Genomic DNA, 21,838 nt, shown 5'->3' with positions numbered 1-21,838 from the left:
TATGACAGCCACTAGCCGCATGTGGTTGCCGAGCACTTGAAATGTGGCCCGTGTGCCTGAGGAACCGCATTTCTCGTTTAATTGTAACTCAGTGTTAATACCACTGAGTTGACATAAGCGTTGGTGAATTTACTTAATTTGGGCAGATGTAGTTTTGAAACTGATTTGATTTGACTTTGAAGCCAAAACAGTTCTTCTACAAAAAGAAAAACTACTGTTGTCAATGCAGATACAAATATCAAAGGAAAGTAACATTTTGCTACTTGATTCAGTTATTGGGAATCTTTTAAGTATGTCTAAAACAATTTGGGCAAATCTACTTTTTTCACCTATCAACTTAGGAAATATACAGATTAAATATATCTGATGAAAGTTTAACATCTGAATAGCCTTGCAGTGTGAGTACAAAATGAATACTGACCTTTGAAGACAGTATTTTTTAAACGACGGAAATATCTCTAATAATTTTCTATTGATTACAGGTTAAATTCTAGTTTTTAATATATTTGATAAAATAAACTATATTATTAAAACTGCTTTAATCCATTGCTTTTTACCACTTCAAGGTGCCTACTAGAAAAATTTACGTTACAGTAAGTGGCTTGTGTCCTATTTCTGTTGGGGCGCACTGAGCTGTGTGTGGTTTGTGGGAGGACTCGGAGAAATGGAGGATGGGGACGCAGCCCTCTGGGGCCCTGGGCTACAGGATAGAATTTTGGCCTCCGCTGCCAGGCGATGGGAGTCACTGATGGCTTCTGAGCAGGGGGCAGGAGTGCCATCTTGCCTGTGGGCGCCTCCTCACTCCACAGCACCTGAGGACACCACCTCCTTTCCATCTCCCCTCTGCCTCTGCCCTGGCTCTGCCTCTGCCTCCAGATCATCCTCCTTGGCCTCCAGTGCCTCTGGTGGGGAGTCCTTGTCTGAGGAGGAACTGGCCCGGATCTTGGAGCAGGTGGAAGAAAAAAAGAAGCTCATTGCCACCATGCGGAGCAAGCCCTGGCCCATGGCGAAGAAGCTGACAGAGCTCAGGTGAGCAGGCTGCGGGCCAACCAGGGCCGCCTGATTCCACAGCTCCTTCTGATGGGAATGGGAGCCCCTCCCTCCACCTTTCCCCAAAGGGGCTTGATGTGAAGGGGGATGCTCCAGCAAGGAGCACAGCACTCAGGGAGCCCCATGAGAGTCAAGGCAGCCCTGCTGCTCGCCAGCACCACAGGCCCTGGAGGGGGAGCCACGGAAGACTTACAGGACTCCCGACCTGTGCCCATGCCTTCCCCTGCCTGGCTGCCCCTTTTGTCCCATGCCGCACCTCATCTTGTGGCTTCTGTGCCTCCCTCACAGCCCAACACAGACATGCCTTCCCCCGGAAGCTTTCTAGACCCCTCCTCCTCTAAAGCAGGTCTCTCTCATGTTCCTGGAGCACCCAGCATCTCTCCATGTGTACACACTCTCACTCGTGTGATTTGCACAGTGAGTGGGAGAGAGTCTGTCTGAACCACTGTCACATCCCCATTGCCTGGCACAAGGTCAAGCTGGCTCCCATGCAGCATGAATATTACCCTGTGAATGGCTGCAGGCCTCCTGCCCAGGCCACTCGACTCCTGTTCTACTCAGCCACTTCTTTGGTTTCCATGTAAAAGGCTGATGCACAGAGCATTTGATGATTCTGGGGTCCTTGCTGCAGTTTTGAAGTAACAGTAGGCTGGGCGCAGTGGATCACACCTGTAATCCCAGCACTTGGGAGGCCAAGGCGGGTGGATCACTTGAGGTCAGGAGTTTGAGACCAGCCTGGCCAGCATGGTGAAACCCCGTCTCTACTAAAAAGACAAAAATTAGCTGGGTGTGGTGGCAGGCACCTGTAGTCCCAGCTACTCAGGAGGCTGAGGCAGAAGAATCGCTTGAACCCAGGAGACAGAGGTTGTAGTGAGCCGAGATCATGCCACTGAACTCCAACCTGGGCAACAGAGGGAGACTCTGTCTCAAAAAAAAAAAAAAGAAAAAAAAAAAAAGAAATAGCAGCAGCGGTCATGTTACATACTTTTTGAGTTTCTGCTAAAAAGTTCCTATCCAACATGACCTTTTCCCCCAAGGTCCCTCTGTTTTTTTGCCACAGCGTTGGGGGTGACACTCCCCCCCATTTCCTCTCTAGGAACCCCATGCTCCCTGGCTCCTCTCATACCTGAGCTTCCTCATTCCTCAAGTCAAACTCCTCACCCTTTATTAAAGCAGAGCAGTTTGACAGCCACATTTTCGCACTATTTATCCCAAGAGGCACAGTAAAGATCTAGCTACACCAATACTGGGCAGACCCTGACAAGGAAAACAAAGCTTACCCCATGGCCCTGCAAATTATTACATCATCTCCTATACAGCTGCAAGAAAAAAACACCTTCTGGTAATGCCTCCAGGCCTATGCTTTAGGCCAGTGCTGCTGAGCACCAGAGCTTTCTGCAATGATGGAAATCAGTCTAAATCTGCACTGTGTAACACACAGCCTCTACCACGTGTGGTTACTGAGTGCTTAAAACAGATTAGTGTAACTGAAAAACTGATTGTTTTGTTTTAGCTTTTATTTAAACTTAAATTTATGTATAGCATAGTGACTATAATTAATAACAATGTATTGGATACCTGAAAATTGCTAAGAATAGATTATAAGTGTTCTCACCACATACAAGAAATAAGTATGGGAGGCAATGCATATGTTAATTAGCTTGATTTAGCAATTCATAATGTATACATATATCAAAACATCGTACACCATAAATATACACAATTTTTTTTAAGAGACAGAGTCTTGCTCTGTTACCCACGCTGGAGTCCAGTCCACCATGTTAGCTCACTGTGGCCTTGAATTTCTGGGCTCAAGTGATCCTCCTGCCACAGCCTTTCCAGTAGCTGGGACTATGGGCATATGCCATCATACCTGGCTAATTTTTAAATTTTCTGTGGAGACAGGGTCTCGCTATGTTGCCCGGGCTGATCTCGAACTCCTGGACTCAAGTGATCCTCCAACCTCAGCTTCCCCAAATATTGTGATTACAGGCATGGGCCACCACACCTGGCCCGTTTGTCAATTAAATAATAAAATAACAATTAATTTTAAAAATTTAAATAGTCCTATGTGGTGGGTAGCAACAGTATGGAAGCTAGGCTTAGCTCTGGGCTGTCTTCCTTCTCAGCCTCCTCCTTTTTTATTTTGAGACGGAGTCTTGCTCTGTCGCCCAGGCTGGAGTGCAGTGGTGCAATCTCAGCTCACTGCAACCTCCGCCTCCCACGTTCAAGAGATTCTCCTGCCTCAGCCTCCCGAGTAGCTGGGACTACAGGCGCCTGCCACCATGCCTGGCTAATTTTTTGTATTTTTAGTAGAGACGGGGTTTCACCGTATTCACCAGGATGGTCTCAATCTCCTGACCTCGTGATCCGCCTGCCTCGGCCTCCCAGAGTGCTGGGATTACAGGCTTGAGCCACCGTGCCTGGCCCTCAGCCTCTGCTTTTTGAATCCTTTCTCCCTGCTCCCTCCAAGCTGGGCTCCTTCTCCTGCCAGCAGGGTAGAACGGCCACCTGTCACTCTAACAGAATCTCACTCCCACTCAGGTGTCACCAGAACACATCTTTTATTAACAGTGGAAAAAGTATAGCCTTGATGCTTATGGAAATAAGATCTCCAGCTGGCTGTAAGTCTCAGGGACTGTGACAATTCCGACAATTCTGAGGGCTCCCTCAGCTGTCAGAGGAGAAATCTGACATCTCCTCCCTGCCTCTGAGGGGCAGAGTTCCTGGGGCTGGCGGGACAGGCAGAAGCTGAGGCCTGAGAAGCCGAGGAGGCCTAGGCCTCTCTCACTGGAGCGGGTCTCCCAGCAAAGAGTGGTCTCCTCCCCTGGGCCTCCCTCCCGTCTCTTCCTAGCTTCTTCCCTTCCCCAACGTTCCTTATCCTGGACTCAGGTTTAAGGCTCTCCAGCTTCTGGGTCTCCACCCAAGCTGCTGCCTCTGCCTAGAAGATCCGTGCTTTCTGCCACCTTCCTTGCTAATTCCTACATACCTTGTAAGACTCTGGCCAAGTGCCCTCTCTGCAGGGAAGTTCCCATTGCCCCTCCCCACAAGCAGGCTGATTGATTTACTGCCCCCCTCATCCCAAGGCACTGTCCCCTCTCTTGACTGGATACTCTTGTTTTCAGAGCTGTGTCTTCTTCATTGTTTACTATTAACTCCTTTTTATATATAGCCAGTCTTTGCTGGGCACGCCCTTTGTGCCAGGCACTGTTCTGAGTGTGGTATGTATAACAATTCATTTAATCTTCACAATCACCCTATGATGTAGGTACTACTATTATTGTTACCATTTTACTGATGAGAAGACTGAGGCACAGAGCAATTGAGTAATTTGCCCAAGACCACACAGCAAGTTAAGTGGCCCAACCAGGATTTGGACTCAGGAATTCTGACTCCAGAGTTTGCACTGTTTGTTTTTTTGTTGTTTGTTTGTTTTTGGTATTTTTTTTTTTTTTTTTTTTTTTTTTAGAGACAGGTCTTGCTATGTTGCCGGGACTGGTCTCGAACTCCTAGGCTTAAGTGATACTCCCACCTTGGCCTCCCAAAGTGCTGGGATTACAGAGCCTGCTCTCTTAATTTGCAATCGTCTCTCCAGAATTACCAGACATTCGACAATGCACCCCCTTTGCTTCCAGTATGATTTCTTCTTCTGAAAATAAAGTCTCCAGCTGCAGACAGCATCCCCATACTATCTCCTCTCTTTTAGAAATAGTAGTGTGGGGGTCCCAGTCTCTGGCCCAGTTAGGCACTGGCTGACCTGAGCATGGTTACTGTAGACTATCTAAAAAGGCTTGCCAGTGCTGGTGTGGTGGCTCACACCTGTAATCCCAGCACTTTGGGAGGCTGACGTGGGCAGATCACTTGAGGTCAAGAGTTCAAGACCAGCCTGGCCAACATGGTGGTACCTCATCTCTACTAAAAATACAAAAGTTAGCCAGGTGTGGTCGTGCATGCCCGTACTCCCAGCTGCTTGGGTGGCTGAAGCAGGAGAATTTCTTGAACCAGGAAGTGGAGGTTGCAGTGAGCCGAGATCATGCCACTGCACTCCAGCCTGGGTGACAAAGTGAGACTCTGTCTCCAAAAAAATATGAAAACAAAAGGCTGGCTAGACATAAAAAGCAACAGCAGTGAGTGGGGCAAACCTGAATTCACACCTCTGCCACATCTGGAGACTTTGGTTGGCTACTCAATCCCTCTCAGGCTCACTTCCTTCCCTTAACCTCTCTGAGCCTAATAATTCTCACTTGTAAAATGGGAATAATAACATCTACCTCACAGAGTTGTTCAAACAATTTCAAAATATTTTTATTAAGTGCCCAGCACATAATATGCAATTAATAAATAGCGATTACTGTTGTTATTAAAGCTTGAATATCTTTTATGCCTGACACTATGCTGAGCCCTGACAGATGAGGTTGGGGAGCAAAGATGAATCAGAGAAGCATGTGGACATCATCAATAATGATACACAGTAGGATGTGAAGTTGGCATAACAGCTTCTAGTGCCCATGAATCGGAGATATTTGCTTTAATCATAGAATTAATCAGGTCTGTCTCTCAGCTTTGTCCGAAGCCTAATGTCTTAGAAAACTACCCAAACTGCTTGCTTTCTTCAGAGTGATTTGAGGACTTCTGCTTCTAGGTAGATGGAGTAGAGACGCTTTTCCCTATTCTTCCCACTAAGTACGACGAAAACCCTGAATGTTACATTTAAAGCAAATATAAGAAGATTTGAAAAGGTAGAAAGAAGAAGGCAAACTGGCTAAGAGCCTCAGGACCAAAGGGATGACCAGGGCACGGAGTTCCTTGGATTTTCTTTTTTACCTTCTATATCCCAGACTGCTATTGGAAAAGCTGGCAACCCAAAAACTCCAATGGATGCAGCCAAAAAAAAAATGCCCCAAGAAAAACCTGCTATTTCTAGCCAAAGGGCCGAGAAGGAAACAGACTGGCAAGACAGAAAACTTTTGGACAACAACTGTTCTCCAGCCAAATACCACAGACAAAACAACAGCCCCCATTCCCAACCCTGGCAGCAAAGGCAAGTGGGGAAGCCTGGATACCCACCTTTGCCAGGCCAAAGCAAGGTGCCTCAATACCCCTAACCAGGGTGTGTCAGAGAAGGCTGAGTGGGAAGCAGGGACCTTCCTCCCCAGCAGGTAGTAATGATGCCTACCTTTCCCCATGGTTTCGGTGAGGACCATGTGGGGAGTCTAGACTCTCACCACCACCTGGAAGTAACCAGGCTTGAGTGGAGGCCTGGTGAGAAGCCTGAACCCCATCCCTGCTTAGCAGTGACAAGAAGCTTCTCCTCAGCCTCAGGTGTCAAAGGAGGCCAAATGAAGACTCTGGACTTTCACTCCCACCTGGAAGTAACCAGGCAACATCACCTTCAATTACCATAGCAATGTCAGAGGAGGCCGGGTGAAACATAAGATTCAGATAATATCTAGAGTCTTATAATATCCCAAATTCCAGGTTTCAATTAAAAATCACTTGCCATACCAAGAACCAGGAAGACCTCAAACTAAACGACAAAAGATGATCAACAGGTGTTAACACCAAGATGACAGAGATGTTAGAATTGTCTGACAAAGGTTTTATTTCATTTATTTTTATTTTTTATTTTTGTAGAGACAGGGTCTCACTATATTGCTCAGGCTGGTCTTGAACTCTTGGGCTCAAGCAATCCTCCCACCTCAGCCTCCCAAGACACTGGGATCACAGACATGAGCCACCACACCTTGCCCGACAAAGGTTTTAAAGCAACCATCATAAAAATGCTTCAACGAGCAATTGTGAACACATGAAACAAATGAACAAAACAGAAAGTCTCAGAAAAAAAAAAAAGAAATTATAAAGAGGAACAACTGGAAATTTTAGAAGTAAAAAAATGCAATAACTGAAATGTTTAAAACTCAGTGAGTGGGCTCAACAACAGAATGAAGAGAACAGAGTAAAAACTCAGTGAACTTGGAGATAGAACAAGAGAAATTACTCAGTCTAAACAATAGAGAGAAAATAGCCTGAAAAAAAAAATGCACAGAACTTCAAGGATGTGTGGGACTATAATAAAAGACCTAACATTAGTATCGTTGGAATTCCAGAAAAAGAGGAAAAAAAGGGTGAGACTGAAAAAGTGTTCAAGGAAATTATGGCTAAAACTGTCTCAGATTTGGCAAAACTTACAGATTGAAGAAGCAAAACAAATCCCAAATAGGATAAACCCAAAGCAAAGAAATTCATTCCAAGACACATCATAGTCAAACTTCTAAAAACTTGTAGGCAGTCAGACAGAAACAAAACATTACCTACAGGGAAAAAAACACGATTATAATGACAAGAAATTTCTCATCAGAAACCATGGAAGACAGAACAAAGTGACATAACAATTTTCAAGTGCTAAATGAAAAGAATTCTCAGCCCAGAATATATTTACAGTGAAAATATCTTTTAAGAATAAAGGAGAAATCAAGACATTCCCAGATGAAGGAAAACTAAGAGAATCTGTCACCAGACTTACCCTATAAAAATGGCAACAAGAAGTTCTCTAAACAGAAAGAATATAATTTTTTTTTTTTTATAATAAAGGGGGAATTTTGGAACATCAGGAAGGAAGAAAGAACGTGGTAGAAAAAATATTGGAAAATGTCCCCTTGAGTTTTTAAAAATATATTTGACAGTTGAAGCAAAAATTATAACACCATATAAAGTAGTTCTCAATAAATGTAGAAGAAATGTTTAAGACAATTACATTATCAATGAGGAGGGTAAAAGGATATAAGAAGAAGCAAGGTTTCTACACTTCACTCTAACCAGTAAAATATCAGTAGACTTTGAAAGCTAAGTAGACTATATATAATATAATAAATAAGTATAACACCTAGAGCAACTACTAAAAAGCTATACAACAAACATACCCAAAGACTGGCTATATATAAAAAGGAATTAATAGTAAATGATGAAGGAGACACAGCTCTGAAAACAAAAGCATCCAGTCAAGAGAGGGGACAGTGCCTTGGGATGGTGGGGTGGAGAGTAAATCAATCAGCCTGCTTGTGGGGAGGGGCAATGGGGACTTCCCTGCAGAAAGGGCACTTGGCCCGAGTCTTACAAGGTGTGTAGGAATTAGCAAGGAAGGTGGCAGAAACCATGATCTTCTAGGCAGGGGCAGCAGCTTGGGTGGAGACCCAGAAGCTGGAGAGCCTTAAACCTGAGTCCAGGATAAGGAACGTTGGGGAAGGGAAGAAGCTAGGAAGAGACAGGAGAGAGGCCCAAGGGGAGAGACCACTGTTTACTGGGAGACCCGCTCCAGTGAGAGAGGCCTAGGCCTCCTCGGCTTCTCAGGCCTCAGCTTCTGCCTGTCCCGCCAGCCCCAGGAACTCTGCCCCTCAGAGGCAGGGAGGGAATTTCCACTTACAGTGAATCTACAGTCTGTTTGATCCTTGTCTGTACAGTGAATCAGCAGCTGTTTGATCCTTGTCTCCACAACTAAAAATGGCAATTGTTTCAGGACAAAAGAAGATTACCTTCAGCCTCTGGTTACCTCCAACTTCTGGCCACCTCCTTTTGGCCACCTGTGTTCCTCACCTTCAACCAGGTGTCTTCTAGGTTTCAACCAGGTTGATACATTCTCCTAACATTCTGCATGGGGCTGCATCGAATGCAGGCCACCCCATGTGTATTTTTACCTCTGCATCTCAAAATTACGTGTGATTTTGAATCTGATCTCCTTCTCCAGGGAGAAGTTTTTGGAGATGCCATTTCTGATAGATGCCTTGGATGAACTTCAAAGTGTACCCACTGTGGAAGGCCATGTTGCCAAGCCCCTAGGCCAGGCACCTGACAGAGCAGAGGATTCTTCACCTTAGCCTCCTGGGCTCAAAAAGAACCTTACTACCTGCCCACTCTAGGAGCTACTGTTTCCTCAAAAGGAGAAAGGGTGACTGCCTGATAAGTGAAATAGCTGTGCATACATTGTATGCATTCGTACACACATTCAATTCTCAGAACATTATCCCCATTTTTAGATGAAAACTGCTGTTCTAAGAGGCACAGTATCCCACCTGGGTCTCTCTGGTACTAAAAGTCACACAATATACCTCTTTCCCTTCTAGCAGTCATCACTGGCCACCATGATGTGTTTTTCAAACTGTGATTTGGGTCACTTTCACCACCATGAGGTTCTCCCTAGAGGCAAATGCGAGGGCATTCTGATGTGATCTCTGTGGTGTGGCGACCCTTGAAAGCGCTTTCTTCAGTAACTTCCATCTTTTGACTGGGCATGGTGGCTCACGTCTTTAATCCCAGCACTTTGGGACGCCAAGGTGGGTGGATCATGAGGTCAGGAGTTCAAGACCAGCCAAGCCAAGATGGTGAAACCCTGTCTCTACTAAAAATACAAAAATTAGCCAGGCATGGTGGCGGGTGCCTGGAATCCCAGCTACTCAGGAGGCTGAGGCAGAAAACTGTTTGAACCCAGGAGGTGGAGGTTGCAGTGAGCCAAGATCATGCCACTGCACTCCAGCCTGGGCAACAGAGCAAGACTCCATCTCAAAAAAAAAAAAAAAAAAAAAGCCCTTTCTTCAATAACTTCCTTCCCTTTTGAGTGTTGGGGGAGCCCAAGGGGTTAACAAACCTGGCCAAAGTCACCTTGAGATCCAGGCCCCCTAGAAACTTCTCCCAGAGCAAAGGATCCCTCTTCTTTTGCCTTTTCACTTCATTTACTACCCACCGTTTGGTTTGAAGAAAAGGAGAGGTGAGCTTGCAGAGTTCCCATTTGAAAAGGATTCTGCTAACAAAAAGGGGGCAACAGCACCTTACAGATGTAGAATTTACAACAACTGGGAGGTGCAGGGCAGGAGCCAATGTTTCCATACGCCAAATGCTATCTCTTATAAGGAAGAACATGTTATCTTAGATAGCAGATAACTTGTTAAGAGAAATTTACTGTAAAAATGTTAGTTGTTATTATTTATATATCTTCACAGAGTTCAAAAAAAGTTTGCTGTGCCCATTGAAATTCCTAAACCAGGTGGACTCTTCACAGTGACTGGTCTTCATAGTTTGCAACTAGCCTTTGGTAGGGTCCCCTGTTCTCTTGGGGGTTTGCTGGATGTCTGGACACAAAGTCTGAACAGAGAGAAGAGAAATATTTGCTGCTGGGCTCAATGGCTCAGGCACAAGAGCTGCCCCTGCCTTTGAGAATTGTTATCTGAAGTTGCTAAATCTTAAAACCTGGCACATTTAAGCTCACAGAACTCCAAGTGCTTTTGAGTATTTGCCCACTTGTAAAATACAAGAAGAGGACAAAAATATGAATAGTGTGAAACTATTCTTTGTTGTTGCAGTGGTGTTGGTGGTCACTGATAAGTCACTGGCAGGACATCTCCTGCCAAGAGGGGGAACTGGGAGAAGATCCCATTTAGGAGGACATACAGCCCAGCTCTTGACCCTGGGGTTAGGAGCCGGACAGGCAGCCTCACTAGCATTGAGACACTGAGACATCCCAATAAAGCCAGCCTCAAGGTTAGAATGCAACTTCACATGTATCAACTGTCCACACTTGTACCTTGGAGGCAGCAGGAACAGTGGGGTAGGTATTTTGTAGGAGCAGTGGTGACTGTAGCAATTGCAGCCAGACACACAGCTCCACAACACCTTCTTCCATCTGCCCTAAGATGGACTTCATTCTTCACCCACATGATTGGGTTTATCTAGTGGTGACTGATAAACTAGCTCTCTGAGGTGTGGGATAGGAGGAGGAGCCCTGGTCATAGTATTTGCTGATTTCCATGGTCTAAATACTCCCACCATGGCCAACTCAAAGCTACTAACAGTTTAACAACTGGTTGCCCAAGTTCCTGAAGATTTAACAATCTGTTCTCAAAGGCTGTCCTCACCAGGTCCAGCAACCACTTCAGAATATTTAACAGACAAATTGATTCATTTGTTTCTCATCCAACTTTACCAGGATATTCATTCACTCACTCATTCAGCATCCATGCATTCCACAAATACCTGTCTAATGATGCCTTACTTACAATGGTTCAACTTAGAATTTTTCAACTTCACAGTGGGTTTATTGGGTATACCCTATCATAAGTTGAGGAGCATATGGGCTTATGATGGTTCAACTTACAATTTTTTTACTTAACAATGGCCTTTTTGGGGTATTACGTACATTTTCTTTCTTTCTTTCTTTTTTTTTTTTTGAGACAGAGTTTCACTCTGTTGCCCAGGCTGTCACCCAGGCTGGAGTGCAGTGGTACAATCTTGGCTCACTGCAAGCTCTGCCTCTCAGGTTCACATCATTCCCCTGCCTCAGCCTCCCGAGTAGCTGGGACTACAGGCGCCTGCCACCACGTCCAACTAATTTTTTTTCTCTTTTTGTATTTTTAGTAGAGACAGGGTTTCACCACGTTAGCCAGGATGGTCTCATCTCCTGACCTCGTGATCCACCCGCCGCGGCCTCCCAAAGTGCTGGGATTACAGGCGTGAGCCACTGCACCCGGCTGTACATTTTCAACTTATGTTTTCAACTTGCAATAAGTTTATTGGAACATAACCCCTTGTACATCAAGGGACTTCTGTATTAATTTTATATTGCTATTGCAACAAATTATCACAGGTTAAGAGTTTAAAATACCACTCGCTAATTAGCACACAGTTCTGTAGGTCAGAAGTCCAGCATGGCATGGCTGGATTCTCTGTTCAGGGTCTCATCACACCAAAATCATGGTATCAGTAGGACTGCAGTTCTCATCCAGGACTAAGGTTCTCTTTTGAGCTCACTGACTGTTGGCAGAATTCATTTCCCTCTCATGCTTTTTATGTAGCCCCTCCAAAGGGGCCCCAGATACAGAGGGTCAATAATTTTCCTGCTTCACATTTGATAAAATCTAACATCCCTTCATGATAAAAGCCTCCAACAAACTAGGCATTGAAGGAACATACCTCAAAATAATAAAAGTTATCTATGAGAAACCCATAGTGAAATTCATAATGAATGGGCAAAAACTGGAATAATTTCCCTTAAGAACTGGAATAAGACAAAGATGCCCATTCTCACTTCTCCTATTCAACGCAGTACTGGAAGTCTCAATCAGAACAATCAGACAAAAGGAAAAAATGAAAGGCAAGAAAGAAGGAAATAAAAGAAAAGAAGTCAAATTATCTGTCTTTGCTGATTATATGATTCTCTACCTAGAAAACCCTAAAGACTCTGCCAAAAGGCTCCTGGAATTGATAAACGACTTCAGCAAAGTTTCAAGATACAAAATCAATGTACAAAAGTCAAGAACATTGGGGAGGCCCAGGCAGGCGGATCACAAGGTCAGGAGATCGAGACCATCCTGGCTAACACCGTGAAACCCCATCTCTACTAAAAATACAAAAATTAGCTGGGCATGGTGGCAGGCACCTGTAGTCCCAGCTACTCAGGAGGCTGAGGCAGAAGAGTGGCATGAATCCGGGAGGTGGAGCTTGCAGTGAGCCAAGATCACATCACTGCACTCCAGCCTGGGCGACAGAGTAAAAAAAAAAAAAAAAAAAAAAAAAAGAGTGGACAAAGAATATGAACAAACACTTCTCAAAAGAAGACATACAAGCCTCCAACAAACATATGAGAAAATTCTCATCACTAATCATCAGAAAAATGCAAATCAAAACCACAATGACACACCATCTTCTGCCAGTCAGAATAGCTATTATTAAAAAGTCAAAACATAACAGATGCTGGTGAGGGTGTGGGGGAAAAAACACTTACGCATTGTTGATGGGAATGTAAATTACTTCAGTCACCGTGGAAAGCAATTTGGAGATTTCTTAAGAGACTTCTCTTCTGTTTTTAAGGGCTCATGTTATTTTATTACACTGGGGCCATGCAGATGACCCAGAATAATCTCCTTATTTTAAAATCAGTAATCTTGGCTGGGCATGGTGGTTCACACCTGTAATCCCAGCACTTTGGGAGCCGGAGGCAGGTGACTGCTTGAGCTCAGGAGTTCAAGAGCAGCCAGAGCAACACAGCGAGACCCTATCTCTAAAAATAAATAAATAAATAAAATAAAATCAGTCATCTTAATTACATCTTCAAAGTCCTTTTTGCCATGTAATATATTATATTCATGGGTGGAACACCAGCAAACGAAGGTCACAGGGGCCATAGTTCTGCCTCTACCATGCCTGTTATGTACCAAGCGCTCTTCTCAGCATTTGGGAAATGTCAGTGGATAAAACAGACAGAACGTCCTGCCTTAATGGAATTTGTATTTTAACCAGAGGTATACAAAGACATAAGCCTTAGCACATATGTTTGAGCCTTCATAGTTCAGATTTCCTTTGGTTAGGTGCTAACTGAATTCCTGTGTTTTTGTTTGTTTGTTTTGTTTTTTCTAAGCAGGGAGGCCCAGGAATTTGTGGAGAAGCATGAAGGTGTCTTGGGAAAGGGGAAAGGCAAGCGACTGTATGCCTACCAGATGCTGATGGCCAAGGTGTGTGGGGTGGAGGCAGGAAATCTGTGGGGAGGGCTTGCTCAGCTTTGGCATCTGGGGACCAACTCAGGTACCTGCCCAGCTTCACCATTTGTGTCCAGCTGCCCCCAGAATCCTGGGTGTGAAGGCCACCTGACCATTCTGATCCATCTAGGAATGGAAACCAATCGTACCCTGCCAATTTCTCCATACTTACTGTGAGGGCTTCAATACATTTGAGACTTGTTTTCTCTCCAGTGAATACACTTAGAGAACTAATGATGTTAAAACCACTGGGATTTTATTTTCCAAACCCCAAATCAGGAGAGGTTGAGTTGGTAGAGACCCAGAAGGGCTGTGGCGTGATCAGGGTCACATGGATGATAAACAGCGATGTCCCCAGAGGGATGGGGGGCAGCTCTGTTTTGTTGAGTTATATCATAATCTGGGCGTCTGATTTAAGTTAGGACAATGTTTCATGTTGGATATTTAATGTGAGACTTACTGAAGTATCCTTCCTTTACCTACTGATTTGAAAAACTACCATTCTCATTGACTTAATTCTTGTACAGAGCCTGTTTCAGGGCTTTTATTCTGAACAACCATTTGATGTCATTACCTCAACTCTTAATTTTGATGCCTGGTAGTTCTAGGTTCCCCTTTTTACATTTGGTTTTTTGTTGGTTTGTTTTTAGAAACAGAGTCTCACTCTGCCACTCAGGCTGGAGTGCAGCATCACCACTCCAGCCTTAGTGATAGCCTTGAACTCCTTGGCTCAAGAGCTCACTGCAGCTTTGAACTCCTGGACTCAAGAGATCCTCCAGCCTCAGCCTCCTGAGTAGCTAGGACTACAGGAGCACCCCACCACACCCTGATAAAACTTTGGGTTTTTTTTTTTTTAATGTCTTGGCTGTCTTGCCTATTTTTCTACATGCATTTAAAAAAATCCCTTTGCCAAGTTCCACCATAGTGTATTGAGATTTTGGTTGGAATTTCTTTTAATCCTGTATTTAATTTGGGACTTCCTTATCTATACAATGTTTAGTCTTCATATCTAGAATACCATACATTTCTCAAGGCTATATTATATCCTTAAGCAAAGTTTGTCATTTTCTCCCTATAGATCTTTACCAGGTTTTATTTCTGCACATTTAGTAGCCTAGTTGCTTTTGCAAATGAGATCATTTTTCAATTATTTAATAACTAGTTATTGGTAGTATGTAAGAAAGCTACAATTTGTGTGCTAATTTTATATCTGGTTCTCTTATGGTACTCTCTTATTCATTCTAATCTTTTTCATCTGATTATGTTCATAAAGATGTTTCTGTTGGGTTCTCCTAAATGTGGTATCTCATTCTTATCCTAAAATGTGGGCTAGCAATCCTAAAACAGTAACAATTGATCACGGTGATCATAGTTCTCCTTGTCTTTGCATCACTTTAATGAGAATGACTCTAATGATTTTCACACTAAGCTGGTGGGAGTTGTTGGCTTGAAATAGATTTTCTTTGTCACCACAAAAAATTATTGTCTAGTTATTGTTTAGTAAGACTTCCATTTCATTGGAAATAGATAATTAGGTTTTATTAAACATCTTTTCCTTTATGTTATTAATTTTTTTATTTCTGGGATAACCTCAGTCATGGTACATTACTTTTAACTCCACGTTTGATTTTCCAACATTTTATTTATGATTTTTACATATATTTTCATAAGATTGATCTGAATTTGTGTGTGTTTGTACACAAGTGTAGGCATGTGCAGTATCTTGGCAGAATTTAACATTAGGACTACACTTGCTTTACAATTGTAAATGAATAGCATTACCTCCTCTTTATGCTGTAAATCAGTTTTGGGAGCATGATAATACACTTTTTGTTAATTTTAAAGATGATACCCTTACAATAGTAGAGATCAAGAGCCATTTTTATAGAATACCTTGAAATTTTTTTTTCAAGTATTCAGTGTATTGATGTACTCAAGTTTTAACTTTTTCTTGGGACCATTTCAATAATTCATATTCTTCCTGAAACCTGATCATTTCATTCAAATTTTCGTATGTGTTAACAGAAAGTCACATATGGTAGCCCCATAATTTTCGTAATTACTTTTTGTATCTGTTGGGTTTGAATCTTTCTTTTTCTATTTTTTTTTTTTTTCCTCTGTTGCCCAGGCTAGAGTGCAGTGGCATGATCTCAGCTCAACCTCTGCCTCCCAGGTTCAAGTGATTCTCCTGTCTCAGCCTCCCAAGTAGCTGGGATTATGGGCATGCACCACCACACCCAGCTAATTTTTGTATTTTTAGTAGATATGGTGTTTCCCCATGTTGGACAGGCTGGTCTCGAACTCCTGACCTCAGGTGATCCTCCTGCCTTGGCCTCGCAAAGTGCTGGGATTACAGGTGTGAGCCACCGTGCACAGCCTGAATCTTTCTTATTCCTAATATTATTTTTTCTCCTTTTCCAGTTATACTTTCCAGATAACTCTCTATGGGTGATTTTATTAATTTTGTCTAGAGACTATTTACCACTTACCAACTGCACACTCACATCTTATTTTTTCCAATGAAGAATGTGCTCTTCAAGTATATTTTTTTCTAGATTTTTACTGTGACAAACAATGCTTCAACAAACACCTTCATACATTTATCTTGGATCTGTGAGTTTTTTTAAATACAACAAAACAATCCCTCAAATAGTACTGCTAGTTCAAAAGTGTGCATATTTTAACTTTTACTTCACATTTTTCAAACTATTTTCCCCAATTTGTAGCAAATCATACTCACAGGAACAAAGTCGGAGAATGGCTTATCTTCACTAGTTATGAATGTTACATCTTTTTAACTTTGTGCTAATCTAATGGGTAAAAAAAATAGGTTATTATTCTTTCTTTAATTTGTATTCACTGCTTTTTTTAATTGCAGTAAGAACACTTGAGATTTACCTTTTCAACTAATTAAGTACACGATACTGTGTTGTTAAGTATAAACATTGTGTCGTACAGCAGATCTCTAGACAAATACATCTTTGATAAATGATTCTGTTCAACCACATTTCTGTTCACACAGTTCTAGCTTCCCCCTTAGGAAAAGGATTGCCTCTCCCCACCCCCATGCTCCATATTTACTTTTCCACATTATTTTTAGCTCTTTGCTTCTTTCTCTTTGCAATCTCAGATATTTAACAGGTTCATTCTCAATATCATTGAATCCGTTTTCCTCTGTGTCAATTATAGTCTTTATTTTGTCTAATGTTTTCTTCATTCGATTACTAAGCTCTTAGCTTCCTTGTAATCCTTCCATATCTCATCTGTATTCCTTTCAAATTGGTATCCTTTACTTTAGAAGCTATATTTCTTGTATCCTATTAGGAATGCTGAACTGCTCTCTAGAATTTATGTATCTATCTTGGAGGAAATGTTTTCCACAAATATCAAAGACTGGCGTTCCTTTTTCCCTGTTCTGCAATAATATTTCCCAGGCCTCACTGGTTGTTTTCATTTTCATCACCCAGATCCTGATTTCATTGACAGGACATGTAGCTTGCCTGTGTCTTGCTCCACCATGACTTGAAACTTTTTTCCTATATATAGCTGGAGGGCAAGACAGCATGACAACTAACAACCCATCCTAGGACCAGCAGCAACCACCTCACACAGCCCTGAGAAAGGGGCTTGGAATCTTCTGCCATGCCCCAGCCCAGTTTTCTGACTTTTACAACCAATGAAGGACAAGAGAATTTGTGCCAGAGCATCTCCCAGGCCCCTCTCTGCCTCTGCTCCAGTTCCGGGGTCTCACTTTTCAGTCCGAGATATCCACAGCCTTGAGGGGCTGTCAGGTGGTTGCCAAGGAACCGACCGGCAGGCTGTGCCTCCAGGGGCCTCACTTGGCGATGTTCATTACCCCTGCTGGTCCTCAGCCTTGCAAGCCTATATTTTATACTGATTTTATCAGCACCCTGACAGGGGATCCATCTCTCGGGGGAGGACTCGCATTAATAAAGCTTATGAGACTGCTACATGAAACCAGATGCTGGATTATTGACTTACAAGAAGAAATAAATGATGCAAGATGGAAAATTTGAAGTCCACAGCAGCCATGCCTTTTATTTTCGATAGCTAAGTTAGTTATACAAGAAGCTAAACCATCATGCCAATTCCTATCTGTGAATTTGCAATGAAAGTCACTGTCATAGAAACCAAAATACTCAGGGCAAATGCTCTCTTTATAGGCAGACCTACATAGGAAGCCAAATAGTCAGAGTATTTTTGGGTTTGGGAGGTTTTCTTGTTTTTTTTTTTTTTTTTTTGAGAGGGAGTCTCGCTCTGTCGCCCAGGCTGGAGTACAGTGGCGCGATCCCGGCTCACTGCAACCTCCGCCTCCTGGGTCAAGTGATTCCCCTGCCTCAGCCTCCGGAGTAGCTGGAATTACAGGTGCTTGCCACCACACCCAGCTAAGTATTGTATTTTTAGTGGAGACAGGGTTTGACCATGTTTGTCAGGCTGGTCTTGAACTCCTGCCCTCAGGTGATCCACCAGCCTCGGCCTCCCAAAGTGCTGAGATTACAGGCGTGAGCCACTGCCCCCAGCCTGTATTTATTTTTAGTAGAGACAGGGTTTCACTATGTTAGCCAGGCTGGTTTCGAACTCATGACCTCAAGTGATCCACCTGCCTCGGCCTCCCAAAAAGCTGTGATTACAGGCATGAGCCACCACACCCAGCCCAGAGTATTTCTGAACACAGACTCAGAGCTAGGGAGGGTGGATGAGGCAATGAGACTGGGCTGCCCAGTGTCTGTGTTCTGCCAATCACCATATCCCCCATATCTTTGGCACTGCTATCAACCAGTCTGCTCATAGGCTCCTCTTCTCTTTTGCATCTGGGACCATTTCCCACTTCTGACAGCTGGTTCCCTCCTTTGTACAATCATTCAATCAGGAGATGGTCAAAACCATATCTGGAAAACCAGGTCTGGAAACCTGTCTGATTCTTCACAAAATTTTTGATGGATGCGGTGGCTCATGCCTGAAATCCTAACACTTTGGGAGGCTGAAGGCAGAAGGATCACCTTCTGCCTTTCTATGGCTGGGTATTGTTTTGTCAACTCTCCAAGGAGCTGCTCTTCACCAACCCCATACTCTGGAAACAAATCCATTTGGAATAAAACAAATACTCATAGAAAGCTGAGGTAGAAATACTCGTAGAAAGCATAAGAGGTAGTAGAGAGCAGATCCTAAGATCACTTCCTATTATTATTATTATTATTATTATTGTTATTTTGAAGCTGAGTCTCCCTGGCTCTGAGTCTGTGTTCAAAAATACTCTGGACTGGGTGTGGTGGCTCATGCCTGTAATCCCAGCTTTTTGGGAGGCCGAGGCAGGTGGATCACTTGAGGTCATGAGTTCGAAACCAGCCTGGCTAACATAGTGAAACCCTGTCTCTACTAAAAATAAATACAGGCTGGGGGCAGTGGCTCACGCCTGTAATCTCAGCACTTTGGGAGGCCGAGGCTGGTGGATCACCTGAGGGCAGGAGTTCAAGACCAACCTGTCCAATATGGTCAAACCCCATCTCTACTAAAAATACAATACTTAGCTGGGCATGGTGGCAGGCACCTGTAATTCCAGCTACTCGGGAGGCTGAGGCAGGGGAATCACTTGACCCAGGAGGCAGAGGTTGCTGTGAGCCGGGCATAGAAAGCCCAGGAGTTTGAGACCAGCCTGGGCCACATGGTAAGACCCTGTCTCTACAAAAAATAAAAAAATTAGCTGAATGTGGTGGCAACTCAGGAGGCTGAGGCAAGAAGATCACTTGACCCCAGGAAGTCAAGGCTGCAGTGAGCCGTGTTTGTGCCACTGCACTCACGGCCTGGGCAACAGAGTGAGACCATGTCTGAAAAGAGAAACATTTCTCTTTCATCTTCTGATGACTTTATTTTTTGTCCCTTCTTTTCACAAGTGTGGACTTTAGTGACTTTACAGGGGAAAATCTCATGTCCTCCATAAACAAGTTCTGAGGAGACCTTTTAATAATAGGAACTGGGCCAGGCACAGTGACTCACGCCTGTAATCCCGACACTTTGGGAGGTCGAGGCGGGCAGATTACTTGAGATCAGGAGTTTAAGACCAGCCTGGCCAACATGTCTCATGTAGCAGTCTCATAAGCTTTATTAATGCGAGTCCTCCCCCGAGAGATGGATCCCCTGTCAGGGTGCTGATAAAATCAGTATAAAATATAGGCTTGCAAGGCTGAGGACCAGCAGGGGTAATGAACATCGCCATCTCACTAAAAATACAAAAACTAGCCAGGCATGGTGGCACACACCTGTAATCCCAGCTACTCAGGAGGCTGAGGCAGGAGAATAGCTTGAACCCAGGAGGTGGAGGTTGCAGTGAACTGAGATTGTGCCACTGCACTACAGCCTGGGCAACAGAGTGAGACTCAGTCTCAAAATAACAATAATAATAATAATAATGGGAAGTGATCTTAGGCTCTGCTCTTTACTACCTCTTATGCTTTCTACGAGTATTTCTACCTTAGCTTTCTATGAGTATTTGTTTTATTCCAAATGGATTTGTTTCCAGAGTGTGGGGTTGGTGGAGAGCAGCCCCTTGGAGAGTTGACAAAACAACACCCAGCCATAGAAAGACAGCTGATCAGGTTTCTGTTTGGTACACAGTCTGGGTGTCGAGCTGGGAACAGACCACAGGAGGGGGCAACATGCCTTTCTGACTCTTCAGAAAAGCAAGGCTGTTGTTTCCCCAGGAGAAGAATGTTCAGTCATGGGTTGAGATCTCCTTATCAGTTGCACAATCCTTGCAATTTTGCGACAGTTCCTATCAGAGAGAGGCACTTGGCTGTCTGCCAGACATGGGTCTGAGAGTTGCTGGAGTTCCTTTTTCCTTTGAATTTTTGTTTTAAGTTGAAGGAAGTCATATCAGAGGTTGCTAACTCAATCGGACCCTCCAAACCAGAAATCGTACAGAGGATTTCTCACTTTATCTATAAACTGTCCAAACCAGAAATTTTAGCAGCACAGTAAGGGGTGGCCTTCACTTGCCTCTCACTCCACGCCTGACGTTGGAGAAGTAAAGGTTTGAACGCTTGCCTCTGGCAGCCTGGGCTCAAGGACAGCAGGAGCTGGGGACTACAAGACAGCAGCCTCACTCATGCTGACCTGTTGGCCTCCTCGTGCCCCTCATCATGCCCCTTTGTGCTCTAGGTTGACGTGTTAACGAACTGAGAGTTTTACCTCTTTTATTTCAGAAATGGGTTAAATTTAAAAGAGACTTTGATAATTTCAAGACTCAATGCATCCCCTGGGAAATGAAGATCAAGGACATTGAAAGTGAGTATGCTGGTGTCACTGTTTTTTTAATTAGTTTCCTAAAGCATTTCCCAAGAGCTTGGATTGTTTCCTTGGCCCTCTGAGTAGATTATTTCATTGGTTCTGTTGTATTAGGAAAAAGGAATGGGTTTTGATCTTGTCAGACCAAGATTTGTTTTTTATTTATTTGTTTGTTTGTTTGTTTTTATTTTTGAGACAGAGTCTCACTCTGTTGCCCAGGCTGTGAGTGCAGTGGTGTGATCTCGGCTCACTGCAACCTTCACCTCCCAGGTTCAAGCAATTCTCCTGCCTCAAGCTCCTGAGTAGCTGGGATTACAGGTCTGAGCCACCGCACCTGGCTAATTTTTTTGTATATTTAGTAGAGACAGGGTTTCACCATGTTGGCCAGGCTGGTCTCGAACCCCTGACCTCAAGTCATCCACCCACCTTGGCCTCCCAAAGTGCTGGGATTACAGACGTGAGCCACCACACCCATCCCAGACCAATATTTAAATTCTGCTTCTTCACTTTCTTACTGTGGGCACTTAGGCAAGTTAGTTAACCCCAAAAAGCCTCAGGTTATTTATCCAGGAAAAGAAAGGGAGATCCAGGTGTCATTCAACAGACTGATGTGAAAATTGAATTCATCACACACATAAAGTGCTCAATAGTGTCCATGTTTTCCTTCTGCAGCACTCATACCCACCATCTTTTCTCTCTCTAGGTCACTTTGGTTCTTCAGTGGCATCATATTTCATCTTTCTCCGATGGATGTATGGAGTTAACCTCGTCCTTTTTGGCTTAATATTTGGTCTAGTCATAATCCCAGAGGTAAGAAAAGAACTTTCTAAATCTTTGGATAGAGTTAAGGCTTATGACCACCATCATCAATTATCAACCAAATACTTCCTGTTTTACAAATAATCAGTCATTCATTTAAAATGCTATTAGGTTGGTGCAAAAGTAATTGTGGGTTTTGCCATTAAAAG

The 21,838-nt window shown here is 43.6% G+C and overlaps 1 protein-coding gene across 1 annotated transcript in view; it reads left to right on the top strand.

Annotated features, from left to right (window-relative positions):
* Positions 1-21,838, top strand: part of TMC2 (transmembrane channel like 2) — a 112,946-nt gene that overhangs the window by 25,626 nt on the left and 65,482 nt on the right. The window contains exons 4-7 of the mRNA XM_033185890.1: positions 877-1,029; positions 13,454-13,544; positions 20,789-20,870; positions 21,574-21,680. Coding sequence (XP_033041781.1) covers positions 877-1,029; positions 13,454-13,544; positions 20,789-20,870; positions 21,574-21,680 — 433 coding nt within the window. The remainder of the gene's footprint in view (positions 1-876; positions 1,030-13,453; positions 13,545-20,788; positions 20,871-21,573; positions 21,681-21,838) is intronic.

Source organism: Trachypithecus francoisi, unplaced genomic scaffold (assembly GCF_009764315.1).
Source record: "Trachypithecus francoisi isolate TF-2019V2 unplaced genomic scaffold, Tfra_2.0 Lachesis_group21, whole genome shotgun sequence".
In the NCBI taxonomy this organism is placed as follows: domain Eukaryota; kingdom Metazoa; phylum Chordata; class Mammalia; order Primates; family Cercopithecidae; genus Trachypithecus; species Trachypithecus francoisi.
This window is presented reverse-complemented; position numbering and strand designations above follow the sequence as displayed.